General features: G+C 50.6%; 1 protein-coding gene across 5 annotated transcripts in view; it reads left to right on the top strand.

Annotated features, from left to right (window-relative positions):
- PFKFB4 (6-phosphofructo-2-kinase/fructose-2,6-biphosphatase 4) overlaps positions 1–19,338 on the top strand; it is a 39,180-nt gene that overhangs the window by 7,467 nt on the left and 12,375 nt on the right. For 3 of the 5 annotated variants that reach the window (XM_018067018.1, XM_018067019.1, XM_005695991.3), the window contains exons 2-9: positions 1,703–1,819; positions 1,974–2,070; positions 7,869–7,935; positions 10,207–10,281; positions 10,650–10,706; positions 11,379–11,500; positions 13,291–13,498; positions 14,077–14,223. In XM_018067018.1, coding sequence (XP_017922507.1) covers positions 1,703–1,819; positions 1,974–2,070; positions 7,869–7,935; positions 10,207–10,281; positions 10,650–10,706; positions 11,379–11,500; positions 13,291–13,498; positions 14,077–14,223 — 890 coding nt within the window. Of the gene's footprint in view, positions 1–845; positions 1,191–1,702; positions 1,820–1,973; positions 2,071–7,868; positions 7,936–10,206; positions 10,282–10,649; positions 10,707–11,378; positions 11,501–13,290; positions 13,499–14,076; positions 14,224–19,338 lie in introns of those variants that run through there. The other 2 variants (XM_018067021.1, XM_018067020.1) reach the window with 2 other exon arrangements.

A 19,338-nucleotide genomic window follows, 5' to 3' on the forward strand; every position in this document is an offset into this window, starting at 1 on the left:
GGTATTGCATAGGAGCAGCTGAGTGCTTCCTGCTGGCAAGCAGGGCTCTTTACTTCTCTTCAGGGCCTGTCTGGAGACAAACAGATGCCTTCTCACCCCCAGTCCCAAGGGCAGTCTTGAGGTCCATGTTGTTCCCTAGCCAGGCAGGCTGCCAAGGCCGGGCACAGGACACAGTTTCCTGGAAGTGTTCCGGCTCTTACCTGGGGAGAATGCTAGACCTTGCTGAGGGATTATCATCCCGTTTTACAGATGACGATACTGAGGCTCGGGCTTCCCAAGTGCTGCTAGTGTTAAAGAACTCACCTGCCAATGCAGGAGACATCAGAGACACGGGTTCGATCCCTGGATCGGGAAGATTCCCTGGAGGAGGGCATGGCAACCCACTCCAGTATTCTTGCCTGGAGAATCCCATGGACAGAGGAGCCTGGCGGGCTACAGTCCATGGGGTCACAAAGAGTCTGACACAACTGAGCAACTAAGCACGCACGCACGCACACACACACACTCAGAGGCTCAGAGTTGACAGTAAGTGTCAGAGTTAGGAACTCAGGCCTGCCTGACTCTGACCACCAGGCAGGGCTACCAGTGGGGGCTCTGCACTCTGGCTCCAGCCGGGGAGACAAGTTGAAGGGTGGGGCCCAGCACTTGCAGAGCGTGTGGGCAAAGAAGGGGCAGCGACAGGTCTCCACATCTGTCCATGTGTCTGTCTGCTGTGGTTTCACCTGGCCCAGGCCCTGAGGACGATGAAAGGGAGGCTTCCAGAGGCAAGACCACGCTGAAAACTGAGCTGGGTCGTGCGAGGTTGGCACTTCTGCTGCCTTGGTGTCCGTCGTAGTGGCCGGGGCTTGGGGGGCTGGGTCCAGACTCTTCCCTGCCTCCAGCCTCAGCACCTCCTTTCTGCCCCACTGGCCTCGTGCATGGCACGTGGAATGGCGGTGGGTGGCTCTCGGCCAGACCACCCTTGTGGGTATTGGCCTGTGTCTGGTCTCAGCCCCTTGTGGCCCTCACCCTGGTGGATTTTGAGGTGCCTCCCTCTCCCTCCCTGCCCACAGGTTTTGAGCACCCAACTCTGCCAGACCTTGGGATCCCAGATGACTCAGACACTGCAAGGCTGCTTCCCCGCCGAGTGACGGGTTGTAGTGAGCAGACTGGGTTGGGTTGAGGGAGAGAGCGCACCAGGTGGGATGCAGGTACCTTGAAGGAAGCACTCACTGCAGAAGCAGCTTCTGGGCTTTGTAGATGAGAAATCCACCCCCCCACACCCCCGCCCCACCCCGGGATGCGGAAGCAGTGATGCTGTGCCAGCAGGAATGCTGAATGACTCTTGGGGTGGGGGTGCGGGTTCCTGGATGACAGACTGGTATCGGCTCTGTCCTGCCTGCTAGGGAAATTCCCCCGTGGTGTTTCACCAGGCCTGTGGCAGCTCCAGCTTTGTATCTGGTGGTGCAGGGCAGGGTAAGGTCTGGTGAGATCCCATGGTGTCTGAAAGGCCCGGGGAATGGTGCATGCCAGCCTTGGTTAGAGACCCCAGCACCCACCCCAGAGTCTGGGGCTCCTCAGGAAGCTCTCTGCTGCCAGGAGCCTGGAAAGACACATCGGAGGCCAGTCCTGTGCCCTGAGGCAGAGGAACCCTGGGCAGAGAGGCAGGGGTGCCCTGGGAGGGGTCCAGGCCTCATGGGACACCGTGTTCCTTGCCTTTCAGTTTGCATGACCAACTGTCCAACGCTCATTGTCATGGTGGGGCTGCCTGCCAGGGGCAAGACCTACATCTCCAAGAAGCTGACTCGCTACCTGAACTGGATTGGCGTGCCCACTCGGGGTGAGACTTGGCCTCGGCTTCCCAAGTGGGGCTTGGGGTCTCTGTTGGGGAGGAGCAAGAAGGCTGGACTGCAGCGGGGCCAGAGGGGTGGGTCAAGGTTGGGTGTTCAGAAGGGATGCTGTTGTGTGATAACGGAGCCTCTCCTTTCCCCCAGAGTTCAACGTGGGCCAGTATCGCCGGGACATGGTCAAGACCTACAAATCTTTTGAGTTTTTCCTTCCAGACAACGAAGAGGGCCTGAAAATCAGGAAGTGAGTGTGTGTCTATGCGTGTTTATGGAGAAGGCCCTGGAGCCCAGTTGCTAGTGATGACCAGGCTGTTCCCTGAGCCCGGGCCTTGCCCTTCCCCGTGGGCTGTGAGCTTGTTTCTTGGCATCTCAGGCTGTGGTGGGGGTGGAGATATGATGGGCTTGGGAACAGAAGGAAAGGATATGTGACCACTGGTGGCTGCCCTGCCCTGCCCTGCCCTGCCATCTCTGGGAGGGAGCTTCAGGGAGGTAGTAGGGTCTTAGCCAGGGCAGGTCTGCATAGAGGCTATACTCAGGGTGGGCTCTGGTAGGGAGGGGAGCTCAAAGTGAAGCAGAGATTCCAGCCTCAAAGGTGGGGCAGAGTGGGCCTGGCATCACTTCCTGACACCTTCTTTTACAGACAGAAAGTTCAGACCCGGGACCTTTCCTCCCTAGCCCCAGGGTAAGCCCCTGCTGATACAGGGAGGATGTTTGCTACATGTTCCTTGGCATGTGACAGGAGGCCTCAGCTTTCCCTGGCAGTTGTCTCGATGTTGCTGGGTGACAGGATGCAACGTTGTGTATGATACCCACTCCCCTCCTCCATTCAGCCATGGACTGAGTGCTTTCTGCAGATTAACTGAGCACCAGCTGTGGTCTGAGTTGCCGTGCTGTGCCCTTCTCGGCAGGTGTCAGCTGAGGGGTCAGGAAGCGTCCTGCCCTTTCTCTGGGCCCAGCCACTGTGGGAGGGCTTTGAGCAGAGGCTGGCCCAGCTCTAGTGGGTCACTGGAATGCTAGGCCAGAAGCCACCCACTGTTGCTGCCGTTTGCCTGCTCCCTCTCTGGCCACCAGGGGGCAGGAGTTCCCCTTCATGGGGCTTGGCCAATCAGGTTCTCTGCTCTTGGGTCAATGAACCTGGCAGTTGCTGCACCAAGAAGGGAAGGGGAGCCTGACACTCAGGCCTCTGGGGCCAAATTGGGAGTAAGACTCGAGGGTGGGGCCTCTGGTGATAATGACAAAAAGGAGGGGACTGATACTTGAACCTATGGTGTGCTGGGTGTGTGATGCCCATTGCCACCCCCCCCCCACCGCCCATTTTACATATGAGGAAATCGAGGCTCCGGGGGTCTCATACAAAATACCAAGTAACTTCACAGAGCCCAGAATTAGGTCTAAGCCCCTGTTTCACTATCAACTGTCCTGTCCATCATTCCCAATTCACATTACCCAATTCGTAGATCAAAGGTTGCATCAAGTGCAAATTCTATACCCATCTCAAGCTGTGGGCACTCATTAGCTGCTTTGATCTTCCCTATAGTGGGTTGTGGTGCCTCCCTCCCCCAGATGCTGAGGCTGAGGTCAGAAGTAGTGGTACTGTCTGGGATCACTCAGGGTTTGAGTTAAAGCCAGGCCTGTCTGAATCCAAAGTGTTTGTAGGGGAGAATAAGGAAGCTAGTGCATTCCCAGAGCTTGTTGGGCATTCTGCTCAGACTGCCTATTGAAAGTAGCAATTGGGATTAATTCTCATGGCGAAACCCAGACTCAGAAGAGGTTAGGGAATTAGTCCGAGATCCCCCAGTGGGAACAGAGGTCCTAGCAGTAGAAGCTGGGGGCAGGTTTGCACGTGCGTCTCTGTAGGCACACCCTCTGGCTCTTCCTAGGAACTCTCCCTTGTGTTTCCAAAGCCTAGGTCTGGCCCCTGCACCAGGGCCCCATTTCCCATTAACCAGCCCCAGATGTCCCACGGATAATTGGCAAAATAGAAGGACCAGACTTTTTAAAAATGGCAAACCTAGGAAGAGAAGCCTACATTTCCCAGAGACACAGGTTTGTACACATTGTTGAGGTTCCTGGAACTATACAGCGTGGAGGTCCGAGCCTGACGCTGGGCACAGTGGAAGGTCTAGAGGAGGGCAAGCGCAGCCATGTGCGTGCGTACATGTGCTTTCTCTTTATCTACATGTCGGTATGTGCTTAAATACACGCCAAGCACACTCATACATGCACAGAGTCACATATGCAGGAAGGTGTGTGCACACACCTTGTGTACAACGTATACGTAAGTGTTCATGCACGTGCATATCCTCTGTGTGCATGTTTGGACATATAAAAACCTATAATCGTGCACACTGGTGTGTGCACAGACATACCCCATGTGCATGTGAATACATTTAATCATAACTATACCTTTTCTATTTTTTTAAATTCTACCTTTTCAGTCACACACTACACATGGACTTAGGGACACCGGGATGTTCTGACACTGACGTGTCCACCAGTTCCGTTCAATTCTGACCCTCTCTAAACAGCATTAGCATCAGTCAGTTCCCACAAGCTAGGGGCTCAGTCCCTCAAAATTGACCCCACTTCACACACCAGTAACGAGTCTCAGGGCCCAGCACCGTCACACCCTATCAGCACCTCATCTTTTCAACCTGGAAGTGCTTTGACTCTCCTCATTCAGTTCATCTCCGGCACCCACCTCCTTTCCTGGAGGGTGGTGGTTAGGACTAAAGGTTCCTCATCACTTTCTGTGACCAGCTCCATGCTGAGGCTGTCTAGGGGCCCCACCCTGAATCATTTCATTAGCACCAACTCAGATGTGATTGGAAGAGGCTGCTTGTGAATGACAAAAATCACTCCTGTCACTTAGGGAGTTCCAAGGGTTTTAGGAGCTCTGCCAAGAACCCCGGACAGAGACCAGATATATTTATCATACGACAGAGACCAGATATATTTATCATACCACAGAGACCCCCTCTGCACGTGCACAACTGCACCCCTCAGGAATGCTCACAGGTGCTCACCAATGCCTCACCCGTCACATACCCACCCATGCACATGTGTGCCCATCCACACTCACACCCACAGGGGCTCCCAGGCTGTTCCCCCCTGCATCTCCACCTGGGCCCCTTGATCCCTCCTACCAGATGTAGCCTCAGCCAGAGGAGCCTCCAGAGATCATAGCCCGGACATGGGGCTCTGCATGTGGGTGGCAAGAAATGGCCCTAGCCATGCTGAGACTGCAGAAATGTGTCTCAGGGGCTTCAAGGAGCTCCGGTTCTTTATGTCTCTATGTCTCAGCACGGAAAGAATTCTGTGAAGGGCAGAGTGAGAGAAATGATTTGTTAGACTAGGACACATGTGAGGCTTGGTAGGCAGGTGGGCAGGAGGGTCTGGTCCCAGAATTTAGTGGGTGAAGGATATATGAGGACACAGAAAGGCCGCAAGGCAGCATGAGAACAGAGCTCCTTCCAGCGACCTGGACTCAGTTCTGCCCCCAGTTTCCTCGTGACCCCAACATTCTGGTCAGCCTCTGCCGCCACGCTTGGGCACTCTGCACAGTCAGTGTATTGGTGCAGTCGGAGTTTACACACAAAATTCCAAGATCGAACAGGAAATCTGATTTTATACTTACATCAGAAAAAGTATAGGTAATAGTGTTTGGGAGGAAAAATGTTTCCTTCTTGCCTTCTAGGTTCTTTGGCTGGTCTAGTAATTAAATTGACAATGACACAGATTAACAAGACAGAAAAAATGTTTAATAGCACCTATATCTCCTGCATACGTGGAAGAGGCCTAAGAAGCCCTCACCTTAAATACCATCTTCAGCTAAAGAGAAAAGAAGATGCTGGGGGGTAAGGAGTCAGAGGACATTATCAGAAAAGGCCCAGTGAATTAGGGTAAAGTTTTTATGCAGATTGAAATCTATGCCTTCAGGGAAGCCTTCACCTTAAAAACCATCTTTGGCTAAAGAGAAGGGAAGACATTGAGGGTGAGGAGTCAGGGGAGGTTACCAGGAACAGCTCACTGAACAAGGTAAGGTTGTTACTCAGATTTAAATCTATGCCTTCTTCAGGGAATTCCCTGGTGGTCCAGTGGTTAAGCTTCTGACCACAGGACCACTGTGGGACCATCGTCGGGGCCAAATCGATCCCTGATCCATCAGGGAACTAAGGTTTTACAAGCTACATGGCGCTGCCTAAACAAATCAATCAAGCTATGCCTTTAGCTTTGATAAAGAGTTTCCAGAGAGATAAGGTCATCTCCCGCCTCCTGGTTCTGCAAGGGAGACACCCTTACAGATGGAGGTTTCCTTTATATTTGTAAATGTCTCTTAAAAAAGGGATCTTCCTGACCCAGGGATTGAACCTAGGTCGCCTGCGTTTTAGGCAGATTCTTTTTCGTCTGAGCCACTATGAAAGCCCTTAAAAGAAAAAGAAAAAAAGAGTAAGCTGTTCTTTTTAACTTTTTATTTTGTATTGGGATATAGACAATTAACATACAGTGTTGTGATAGTTTCAGATGAACCCCAAAGGGACTCAGCCATGCATAGACATGTAAAAAAAGGATAACTGACTCGTGTTTTCTGAGCTTCTCCTGCGTCTGCAGTTTCTTAAAAATAATCAGCCTGAAATAATCCTTCTGCCAAAGAGATTTATTTTGGGGCGGCACATTCTGCTCCACTGCATAGATAAAAGGTCAAAGTGATTTATCTATCTTTGGACCTTGTAGGAGAAATGGATAAAGTTAGAAAGATCCTTGTATGTGGCAATCCACTTTGCAGCAATGAACAAAAAGGCTGCGGTGTTCTGAGGACAGACAGTGTAGTCAGCGGTCAGCCGTGGTGAGGGTTTTACCTTCCGGAGCCTCTGTGGACGTGGGGGGTCCAGGAGGCAGAGACACAGCGCCCTCCTCCAGAAGGGGTCATTTGGGGAGTTCTCGGTCCACTGAAAGAAATGCACAACTTAAAATTTGAGAGTTATGTTTTATTCGGTGAGCAACGCTGAGGACCTGGGAATTCCCTGGCAGTCCAGTGGTTAGGACTCTGCACGCTCACTACCAGGGCTCAGGTTCAGTCCCTGGTCGGGGAAGTAAATCTCACAGGCTGCACAGCATAGCCAAACAAACTGAGGACTTGAGCGTGCAAGACAGCCTCTCAGATAGCTCTGAGGGACTGCTCGCAGAAGTAAGGAAGGTTCCAGGACATATAGGAGTATCAAGAAAGTCTGTTAATTAAAGAACACAGACGTCTCAAGTTAAGGAACCTAGAGCTTTTCTTTGAATGGAAAGAGCCAAGAGCCTGGGCTCGTTGAAGTTACCCTTTTGATATGCATGTCAGCTATCTGGGTCCAGTGTCCTGTTCTTTTCCTTCCTGAGTCCCCCTCAAGGTGCACTTTTTGGGGCGGCTGCAGCGGCTGAGCCTTAATCCCTGCAACATCCTTTGTTTGGTGATACGGCAGGTGGCTTCCTTGGGCCACATTTCCCTTCTAGGAAGGAAAATTGAACCTGAAGCTTAATCCTGCCTTTTAAACTGGAGGCCGGCGATACTGTCTCTGTTCTCCCACTGCCAGCTTCCCTGCCCAACACACACACAAGGAAGTATCTGGTTTTCAAAGTGTTTATGTTGATAATCAGGAGAAATGTAGGACACTTAGAAGTCCTGAAGATGGCAAAATGGTAGCCTGGATTTGTATCTGATGAGATGAAAGAAGAAAGTACAGAAACATGATACTTCAAAAAGTGTTCCTGGACTTCCCTGGTGGTCCAGTGGCTAAGAATCCACCTTTCAATGCACAGAACCCAGGTTTGATCCCTGGTCTGTAAAAAAAAGTATTCCTGATGGCCAGGAGCACATAGCCTTCCACCTACAGGAGCAGAGTTACCAAATACTGGCCATCTTCCCGAGGAAAGAGGAACCTTGAGAAGAGAGAAGGGGCCCAGGGGCTGCCCCCTCTCCTGGTTGGCATAGCATGTTTCCCTGACCTACTGCCCTGCAGCAGCCAGCAGGTTCTTGGCTGAACGATGTGTTCTTTTCTGAAGGCAGTGTGCTCTGACAGCTCTCCGAGACGTTCGGCGGTTCCTTAGTGAGGAGGGGGGACACGTGGCGGTAAGTATAACACGCTGGCAGCATCTGGGAGTGACATGTGGGAGCCCACCTACTTCTACCCCTTTACTTACCAGGCATCTGGAGGGGAAGGCAGGGGACGTGCGGCCCTAGACATGCTGGGTGCCAGCCCTCGGGGAGGAAGCCTGAAGCTGCTCCGCAGTAGGAAGCCAGAGGCTGGATGGGGGCCAAGAATTTCCCTCTGGGCTTGTGGTTGTGTTTGACCCTGCAGGACTTCCCTCTGAATACTCACAGGGTTGGCTACTCCACAAGTTAGGCGTGTCAGGTTACTCGAGTCTAGCAAATGCGATTTCTCCCGGTGTGGAGGGCATCCTGCCCAGCATTTGGTGGCCATTCCAAAATCAACTGAATGCTGGGTAAGGGAATTCCATCTATGTGTTGGCCCCTCCAGTGAGATGCACAAAGCTGAGCAAGTGTGTCTTCAGGAAAGGGCCCCACCCCAACCCTCTGCTGTCAAACATCGTTGCCATTTTTCCTTCCTTCTTCCTCTTGAAGGCACGCAGCCTGGAGCTCTGTCCCCAGCTCCATCTAGATCAGCTGCCCCCTAGGTCTGCGGCATAGCCATCACCCTGGGAATTTCCTTCTCTTCCCTCCTGAGTCGAATGCCTGGCTCTTAGACCCCATGTCTTCCTTTTACTTGGTTTACTGACTTGTTTTGTGGCAAAGACTGCTGTCATTCTGATTTGTTGATCCTCCTTAAAAGTTGTATTTCCTAGGGAATTCTCTGGTGATCCAGTGGTTAAGACTCTTCACTCTCTGGTTAAGACTGGTTCAATCCATGGTCGGGGAACTAAGCAGTGCAGTGCAGCCCAAAAAAAGTTAAGATAAAAAAAAAAAGATTTTTTTCTCCTAGAGTAGCTGGGGGCCTCTCAGGCCCTTTCTCTGGAGAAGCTTTTAGGGGCTTCAGAGTGATGCGCCTAACGGTGGTCTCCACAATGCTGGGTCCTTGGGCTGGGGGCTTTCATCAGGAAACTCTTCTCCAGCAGGTCAGAGAAATTGTCATATATTTCACCTTGTTAAGCCACCCCCACCACTGTCTCACCATCAAGACCTCCGTCTCCCACTTTCTGAGATGCGTTTTCTGGAACTCCTGGTGGCTGTGTGTTAGACCTAAGCCCTAACTTGGTCTTTTTTCCTCCTTACTCCCTCTTTGTCTCTTGCTCCACTTTCAGGGAGACTTCCGTAGCATCTGAGAAGTGTTTGGCTGAAGTTTGGTACAATGTCCAAACTTAAAATGCCTTATTTTCTGAGTGTTCCAGTTTTTTCAAAGCCTGCTCTTGTTTTGTGCTTACTATATGGCATTTTGCGTCTCTTTAGACAGTAATTGTAAGTTTTTGACATTTCTTTCTATGCTATGCCCTGTCCTCATTCCTTAAAGTTCCTTTTATCGTGTTTGATTCAGTCTTCTTTTTTTTTTTTTTGCCTGCACCATACATCTTGTGGGGTCTTACTTCCCTGACCAGGGATGGAATTTGTGCCGCCTTCAGTGGAAGCATGGGGTCCTGATCAGTAGACCACCAAGGAATTCCCAGTTCTTCATTTTCCATGTTAGAGGTTTTGCTGGAGCATTCAGTGACCCTGGTCTAATGATATATATATCCCTTTATAAAAAGTGGTGCTCTAAAATCCGCTTGGGTGGGCTGCACGTGAGGATGCTGGGCAGGCCCCAGGCAGTTCAGAACCTGCCTGGAGGAGGCAGGGAGGGGTCCACTTGCCCTTCCAGTGGAGCCAATCCTCCCCTTTCCTCTGCGTCTCTTTTTGCCGAGATGCCTGTGCCCAGTTCCTGACTATCCCAGGTCTGCAAAACAGGTGTGCTCTGGTTGCTAAGGGCTTGTGTTTGCTTTTCTCTGAGCCACTCACCAAGTGTCTGTCTTAAAGAAAAAAATTATGCTGACATCACCCATCTCCTGTCCTGTTCCCATCTTACTGGGGCCTCAGGATGGAATAGAAATAAATGTGGGCTTAGTTCTCCGGGTTTAGCTAGTTTCACTGGAAGTCTGGTTGGTCAGACGTGAGCTGAGCATCTGCTCTCCAGCTGTGAGCATGGGCACTCGCTCCTTCTAGCTCCCTTGGGGCACTTGCCAAGGAGCCGGAGGGCCAGCCCAGCCACTACAGGTCTGAAGGGTACTGGCCAGGTGGATGGCCAGGCATCAGCTGGTCTCAGTGAGAAATCCAGCCCCTGTGCTCCAGCTGTCGGGTGGCCTCCCACCTTTTCCAGGGCCAGAGGCTGAGTTAACCCCAATTTGATCCTAGGTTTTTGATGCAACAAATACCACCCGAGAACGGAGAGCCACCATCTTTAATTTTGGGGAACAGAACGGCTACAAGGTGAGGCCCTCCCAGCTTACCTCCTCGGTTGGGCTGTGGCACCTTCAGGGCCCCTGGAGCCCATTTGTTGGCCTCCTGCTATGTGCAGGCAGGTGGGCTCCTGAGTAGATTTGCGATAATGCTTTTCTCTCCACCTGGAGGTTTCTTTCTGGGGAAGGGGGGTATTCGTGGTGGGTGTGTCCTGGATGGGGTGGCACCTGCTGGGGGTTCCGTGCCCCTTGTTCAGGCCCTCTCCCCTGAAGGAGGGCCTCAGGGCCCTGGCTGGTCAGTATGGCCCTCAATGGGTAGGGGGCTCCAGGGAGCCAGGCCCAGGGCCTTAAATGAGTCTCTGGTTCCTTCCCTCCTGCCCGCCCTGGTCTTTGCTGCAGACCTTTTTTGTCGAGTCCATCTGTGTGGATCCTGAGGTCATAGCTGCCAACATTGTGGTGAGTGATGTGGTGCGTCTGACCTTGGAGGGGACAGGAATACACCCGAGACGGCCTGTGCCAGTGAGGTCCCTCTGCAGGTTGGGCTGATGCCTGGGCCAGCCTTAGCTCGGTTGGGGGCGTTGGGGGGTGGGGAGGCAGGAGATCTCTGGGCTGGGTGGTCCTGGATCCCCGAGTACCACTCGTCTGGAGGGCTGTGCATTCCTCTTTCTTCCCCTCTCTTCCCCTCCCTCTCCTTCCCCTTCCTCCTCCCCTGGATGGGAGGAGACGAGCTTCAGCCCCTAGAGGGAGGGGGAGGGTTAGGAGGGGGTGTTACTGTTTTGAAGGGTAAAGAGATTTGACTGCTCACCCATATTCCCTTTTTATCTGAGAAATGAACATCAGTGTCTGGGGAGATAGTTCAGGTGGGGAGGGGCTTCAGGGCCCCTTATCCCTCTGGCCTCACCTCCCCCTGTACCACCAAAATGAGGGACTGCCATCTCAGGATGCCCAGGAATGCTCTGTTAGCACTGGTGCGGGAGCTTGGCCCAGCGAGCCGCTGGCCTCTTCCTAATGGGACCAGCCCCTGGGGCTGGCTTCCAGCCTCCTCCCCTAGCCCCTGCCCAGCGCTGTCCTTGGTCCCCACTGCCTGGTCTCTGGAGCTGATGTGTCCTCTGTGCCTGGCTCCGGCAGCAAGTGAAACTGGGCAGCCCTGACTACATCAACCGCGATAGCGACGAGGCCGCGGAGGACTTCATGAGGCGCATTGAGTGCTATGAGAACTCGTATGAGACTCTGGACGAGGACCTGGACCGGTGAGCCGGGGCAGCCCTGTGTCCTCGGCTGTGGTGGGGGCTGGGTCTGGTCCACTGGCTGCCTCCCGTGGCTCCCCGAGCCCACCCCAGTAGGCAGAGATGCTCTGCCCTTTTTTGTTTCTCTCCTCGGGGTGGAGGTTGCGGCCCAGAGGTGACTCATAGAACTGCAACTGCTTTATCTGGAGCTCTGAAAGTTAGAATTTTCTACTATGCCATCATAAAATCAAGCCTGTTTTCTGTACAGAGGGTCTTCCCATGAGGCATTTGCAAATAGTACCTGCTCTTCTTGCGGTGGGTGGTCTGTGTTTTGAGAAGGGGGACAGGGTGCCCAGGTCCTACCCACGAGGAGCTGACAGCGGCCAGTGCTTCACAGGAGTGAGTTCTGAATGGGGGCAGCAGCCAGCCATTGGCAGGCTCTTGCTGTAAAGGCTCAGGTGGTAGGTATTTTAGGCTTTGGAGGCATACAGTCTCTTAACTCTGGCATCTAGTACTAAAGGCACATGTGAAGAAATGGGCATGACTGTGTCCCAGTAAAATTTAATTTGCAAAACCAGGCTGAGTTTGACTAACTGGCCATAGTTTGCCAACAACTCCTTATTCAGAAGTGGGGGTGGTGGTGAAGCAAATGACACTTAAGTAATTAACACCTAAGTAATTAAGTTAATAACTGATTAAAGTGTTACACAGTCCTTATAAATCGTGCCAAAGAGACATGGGAAAGTGTATGTTATGTTGTTGTTGTTAAGTCACTAAGCCCTTTCTGACTCTTTGCCACCCCATGGACTGCAGCACACCAGGCTTCCCTGTCCTTCACTATCTCCTGGAGTTTGCTCAAGTTCATGTCCATTGAGTCACTGATGCCATCCAACCATCTCATCCTCTGTCGCTCCTTTTCCTTTGGCCATACTTTATGTAGCATTAAATAAAAAGGCTGGAGTATGAACTTGTACTTGGGTCACTTGTAATTGTGTATGAATCTTTAATTCCACACCAAGGAAGTCAAGTGACTGTTGGAGAGATGGTATCTGGGGTGTCTGCGGGACAGTCCCTGGGCTGGCTGTGCATCTTCTCGACGAGGCTGGCACTGTTTGGGTGCTGCTGCCCCACCTCTGTGGTTCTGCCGGTCTCCCCAGCACAGCGTTGTTCCTTGTGGCCCTGCTCTCCACGCTGCAGGGCTGCGCTGGTCCAAAGCAGGGAATGTGGCGGAGCTGGGCTTATCAGCTGCTGCCCGCAGTACCATCCTCCTGTGCTGTTTGTCTCATCTAGCTGGCTGGCATGGGATGGCACGGGCACTGGGCACACACAGATGACCTGGGCTGGATTCTAGGGGGAGGGTTCACTGGGGGAAGGAAAGGCCAGGTCAGGCCCATGGATGGCTGACCTGGAAGACTGGAAGGGAGGTGTGTTTGCCAGCTATTACCATCAGGTCAATCATGGAAAAAACTGTCTCCTGTTCGCCCTGCAGACAGTGCACTGAGAGCTCAGAGGTAGGCAAGAGGGGCCCCGGGGACGTAGAGCAGCGCTGAAAGTCCGGATGTGGTAGGACCGACCCCTCTCTTTGGCTGTCATCTCTCGTGAGCATGCTGAGCGTGGGGCACCTCTCACCGAGTTTGTCTGTATGTCACGCGTGTCATGTTGCTCCCACCGCACCCCTGTCGCTCACACACCAGCTCATGGTCCAGCGTGTTGTGGTCTCAAATCTGGCAGGGTCAGAGGAAAGGCTCTGGAGCGGGCAGGGTGTACCCTGGAGGACCCAGGTCTCACTCACCTCTCTTGCCTTCTCTGGAAAGGGATCTGTCCTACATCAAGATCATGGACGTGGGGCAGAGCTACGTCGTGAACCGCGTGGCCGACCACATCCAGAGCCGCATCGTGTATTACCTCATGAACATCCACGTGACGCCCCGCTCCATCTACCTCTGCCGGCATGGGGAGAGCGAGCTCAACCTCAAGGGCCGGATCGGCGGGGACCCAGGGCTGTCCCCCCGGGGCAGGGAGGTCAGTGTTCACAGTCTATCGTGTGTGTATGCGTGCGTGCGTGCATGTGTGCGTGTGCACGTGTGTGTGTGCACGCGCGTGCGCACGCTCATGTGTTGGTGAGGGACTCCAGCTAATGTGCAGTCCAGTCTGGAATGTTCCCATTACATAGGGAAGGTCACCAGGCACATGCCTGGATCTCTGGCTTCCATAATAGCTATCGCCAGCTGAGCGCCTTCCGTGGAGTGGCATGCCACTGTGGGAGTGAGCTGAGTGCCCGCAGTGCAGGTGATCCTCTGCCACAGTCCAGGGAAAAAATCAGAGCCTTGCTGGGAAGATGGTCCAGCCTAGGCACGTGGTTTGGGGGGGCCAGCACTGGCAGGGGACCTGATGAGCCTCAACTGGAACTACCTTCAGGGTCTGGGAAGAATGCACAAGGACCGTCCTTGTGGGAGTGGGTGTCATTGAGAATTGGTTCATGTGTTTTGTTTATTTATTTATTTTTTTACCACACGGGTTTTCTCTGAGGCTGGGCCCCATGGACTCTTTGAGGGCAGCCCAGAACCTGTCCATCTGAATTTGCTTCTGGTGTGTTTCAGTTTGCCAAGAGTCTGGCCCAGTTCATCAGGGATCAGAACATCAAGGACCTAAAGGTCTGGACAAGCCAGATGAAGAGGACAATCCAGACGGCCGAGGCCCTGGGGGTGCCTTACGAGCAGTGGAAAGTTCTCAACGAGATTGATGCGGTAATTGACGTCTCTTCCCTCCCCTGCCCAGGTCTGGGCACAGTTGCGCTCACCCAGGGTGACGACATTGAGGGTCAGAATGACGGTATTGAGGGTCAGAAAGAATTTTTTGTTTAACATGTCATCATTGATTATGATTTTGATTCGTCCCTCCCTCCTTCCCTGCTTTTGCATGTAACTATCTAGAGGGACATGGTGAAGATATGACGTATGTGTCTGTTGTGAAATAACTGTCACGGTGAGTTCATTTAACATCCATCAACCACATAGTTACAAACTTTCTATTTCTGGTGATGAGAACTTTCAAGACATACTCTCTTAGCAGTTTTCAAATATATGCTGCATGTTGTTAACTATAGTCACCGTGCTGTACATTACATTCACAGGACTTATTTATCTGATAACTGGAGGTTTACACCTTCACCCATTTTGCCTATCAGCTGGCTTCTCATCCCTTTAACTTCACTTTCAAGTCAACAAAACCTCCAAGGGAAAAATGATGCCATGTGTCAGGTTCATCTCTTCCAGCTTCCCTTCACTTCAGGATTTTGAGTCCTCACGTCTTTTTTTTTTTTTTTTAAGACAAGTGATTTTCTTTCTTTTTAAAAAAAACACTCTATTTCCTTTTTTATTTTCGTATTTTTGCCTGCCCTGGGTCTTCGCTGGGCTTCTGGGCTTTCTGGTTGCGGAGAGCGGGGGCTCTTCCCTAGCTAGTGCCCAGGCTTCTCACTGCAGTTGCTTGTCTTCTTGAGGGTCGTGGGTTCCAGGGCGTCAGGCTTCAGCAATTGTGGCTCGCAGGCTTAGTTGCTCTGGAGCGTGTGGGATCTTTCCGGACCAGGGATCCAGCTGGTGTCCCCCTGCGTTGCACAGCGGATTCTCAGCCACTGGGCTACCAGGGAAGTCCCCTCAGGTCTTCTTTGCCTCATGGCTCTGGGATGATATCAAACAGATGTATTTATTTGTTTCTGTTTGGCTTTTCCAGTAGCTCTCAGGGTGAGGGTTAGTCTAAAACAAGCTTGTCTACCATTGCCTGATGTGGAAGTCTCTGAGATCAAATTTGAATCTTACAGAGATCACCCCACCTGATAGAACTGTTTTGTTGGGATGAGGTGAGCGGAAAAGCTAGAGGAGGGAGCTTGATGTGTCCTGATTAGATGAATCTGGAATTTGGGTGGTGGCAGTGAGAGAGGAGTAGAGGACTGGGGGGTGTTTTTACTCACTTATTTATCACATATTTATGTGAGCCTATGCTATGCTAGGGTCTCCCAGGTGGTGCTAGTGGTAAAGAACCTGCCTGCCAGTGAAGGAGAATTAAGAGACGTAAGTCCAATACCTGAGTCGGAAAGATGCCCTGGAGGAGGGCATGGCAACCCACTCCAGTAATCTTTCCTGGAGAATCCTGTAGGCAGAGGAGCCTGGCGGGCTACAGTCCACACGGTCGCAAAGAGTTAGACATGACTGAAGTGAATTAGCACACACACATCCTATGCAAGGAACTGGGCCAGACGCCGGGGACCTAGATCCAGGTGAAGAGATGGAGGCTGATGGTACCCCACCAGGGATGTAAAAAGGGAAAACACCTCCAGGATGGCTCCAGAGTTCCAGCCACTGGGGAGGGTTCTGGGGCGCTCACCTGAGGGCACGGACCATGCCTGCTTTATTCGCCACTTCGCAGGTGCTCGGAAAATAGGTCGTGCGTGAGAGGAAGATGTTGTGTTCTTGGGAGATGTTCCATGGCAGATACCCAGGAGGCAATCTGATGTCTAAGGAGAGGTGGGGCTTGGGGTATATCCGCCACAGACATGGTGCTTGAGACTGTGGAATGGATAGGTGGCTGAGGGAGGTGAAGTGGGACCCAGGACAGAGCCCAAGGGAGACTTGGTGTGTAAGGGGCTGTGGAGGAAGCGATGGACAGGTGTCCAGTGAGGTGGTAGGCAAACCAGGCCGGTGAGGGTCACGGGACTCAAGGCAGAGAGGAGGAGGCCATGGTCAGTGGGGTGAGATTCCACAGGAAAGGGCAATGAGGCCAGTCTCCAAGCTGACCGTTGGGCTGTCGTAACAAGACCACTGGGAGTCTTGGCGCGAGCCTAATGGGCTGTTGCCCAGTGGGACTGGATGGGGAAATGAGTGGGAGGCAAGAGGCTCAGAGTCAAGGGATACTTGGCCGTGCGTAAGCTGATGATGAGAGGCCGGCAGGAAGGGAGAGAATGAGGACAGGAGGCCCTGAGAGATGGCAGTGAGCGAGTCAGTGCCTGGGCAGGTTGATAAGAAGTCCGGGGTCCCCCAGGAGAGAGGGGTCTCAAGGAGGAGGAAAGGACAAGCTGGGTTTTTTTTTCTTCTACATTCCTTAGTCTTAGTCACATAAAATGGTTTTGGTTTTCTTTAAGCCGGAAACTGATGATTACACAACTCAGTTTAAACTCTGTACTAGGGATTATATGACAACAGTGTATCCTGTTTGAGGACAGTTTCTCCTTCCTGAAAAATCTTCTGACTAATCCTGATATCTTAGAATGTATATTATGGGAGTGGGTCTGGTAAAATTTTCTAACCTTGAGACATTCTTTTGCTTTATTGTAATAACTTATTTAAAAAGTATATAACTCCCTTGCTAACATTAGCGAGGGGGGCATTCTTTGTCCTGCTTCTGATGTCTATGTCAGAAGCTTTCAAACTCAGCTACACAAAAGCTTTTGAAGGATCAAGCTTGGTACCTGGTCCTGAAGCTAAATATTTTCGGAGATCACGAATCTAACGTTGTTCACCATAAGCTATCAGCAGAGGCCCAGTTTCCAGGATATCAGGAAGGGAGAGGGATGCAGGTGGTCAGAGTCCTGTCTTAGAACCTCATGGAGGTTTCACTCAGTGAAAGGAAGGAGAAGTTTCCCAGGGGAGTTAGCCAAGGGGGCGAGTTAGCTGGTATGGAGAGTTTCTGTGGTGCCCTTGTCTGTGTCCTGGGGGTGGTCCTCCAGCCCCCAGCAGTTGTGGAAAAGGAGAACGTTCATTCAGCATGTGAGCTTGTTCCATTGTGTCCATGTGGCTAAGATGGAAGCATGTGGGACAGAGAAGGTGAGGAGTAGGGAGGAAGGCGATGAAGCCACGTGCCACGGAATCCATCCCTGCTGGAAAAGATGGGGGACGGGAACGGGGGCATCCATGGCATTGTGAGGTGGGAGAGACCACAGGCCCAGCATTCCTGTGGGGTGCCAGGCCAGGGAGGATGATGCTGGCTGTCCCTGGAGGGACAGCTCCAGGCTGGTCCAGTGCGTAGGACTGCCAGCTTTCACTGCAAGGGGACATGGGCTCAGTCCCTGGTGAGGAAACTAAGATCCTGCAAGCTGCGCAGCATGGTCAAAAAAAAAAAAAAAGGTAGAAGCCAGTCACTGATTCTGCCCGTACTCTTCTCCAGGGAAGGGGATTAAATAAGAGCTTGACTCACTGGGAGTCATTTTAGGGTGCATCGTGTCCCCACCTCCATGTATCTACCATCAAGCTTTTACAATACAGGCAAGGCCTTGTTATATTGTACTTTGCTTTATTGCACTTTGCAGAGACTGTGTTTTTTACAAATTGAAGGTTGATGGCAACCCTTTATCCAGCAAGTCTGTCGGCTCCATTTTTCCAAAAGCTTTTGTTTGCTTTAGCGTTTCAAGCTCTTCATTATTATTACATTTGTTATGGTGATCTGTGACCAGTGATCTCTGATTTTAGTGCTATGACTTGCTGAAGTCTTGGATGATACTTAGCAATTTTGTTTGGAGATAATTTATTTTTTAGTTAGGTTATGTACATTGTTTAAAACATAATACTATTGCACACTTAACAGTGTGTAATGTAAATGTAACTTTTACATACATTGGGAAACCAAAAAATTCTTGTGACTCACTTTATTGCAGTGATCTGGAACCACACCCAGAATATCTCCAAGGTATAGCTGTAGTGGCTATTTTATCACTTCCTATTTATCTCTCCATCCCTGAGTCATCTGGATAGTTTATTTTATTCAAACTTTATTTGTTCATCAGAGTAAGTTATATATTAGAACCTAATGGTAGAGTCATCTCAGTGTCAGGTGTTATTACCTCTGTTCCCATCCTTTGATATTGCGCAGTTTTTATTCTTAATTAGGTGTGTCAGAGATTAGTCACTAATTGAAATTTTTATTTCCAAAGAACCAGATCTCAGATTGTATCAGTTCTATTCTTTCTCTATTTTTTAGTTCATTTATATTTTGCTTTAATGTTATTTTCCTTTTCCTTACTTTCCTTCTAAAGTTTATTGACCGATGTGTTTATTGTCATTCTTTTTTCTTCAATAATGAAAGCATTTAAGGTGATTTTCTGGTTTATTTATTTGGCCATGCTACACTGCTTGCAGGATATTAGTTCCCTGACCAGGGGGATTGAAGCGGGCCCTGTGCAGTACCTGTAATTCAGCCTTTGGGAATTTTTAGAGGCTTTCTTTGTTGCCTAGAATATGGTAAATTTTTATAAATATCTCATTTGAAAGGAAGGCCTGTTAGTTGGATACAGTATCCAATAGATGTCCGTTATCCAATTATACGGAAGAATAACAGGGTGTGTGCATATGTGTGTGTGTGTGTGTGTGTATGTGTATGTGAAAGAGAGATAATGAAGCTTTCTAACTTTTAGAGTCTTAAATTGAAGTATTCCAGAAGAAATGGAATCACGTCTGGCATTTTCTTGAAAGTAATTTCTTTCAAAGCCATTTCTTCAAAATTGGCTAGAGAGAAGGAAACAAGTATAAGTTTAGTTGACACAAGATTAGCTTTGTGGTATTAACATTTATGGCTAAGAGATGCATGCATGGGTATATTAATTTCAGCTTCTTTCATTATATCATTCAAATTTTCTGTCTTTTTTTGGTCTATTTGATCATCATAAATCAATAGTTGTTAAATATACTCATTATAATTTTGCTGATTTTTCTTGCATTTTCAACAGCTTTATTTTACCTTTTCTTCTGTATATATTTTGATGTTTTATTATAAAGTGATTTAAATTCATGACTTAAGAATTTGTGGGACATAAAGAGAAGCAGATGGCCACTCTAATTAGGTTAATTCAGGGAAGATTTATAAAAGGATTTATATAT

This window comes from Capra hircus, chromosome 22, assembly GCF_001704415.2.
Source record: "Capra hircus breed San Clemente chromosome 22, ASM170441v1, whole genome shotgun sequence".
Lineage (NCBI taxonomy): Eukaryota > Metazoa > Chordata > Mammalia > Artiodactyla > Bovidae > Capra > Capra hircus.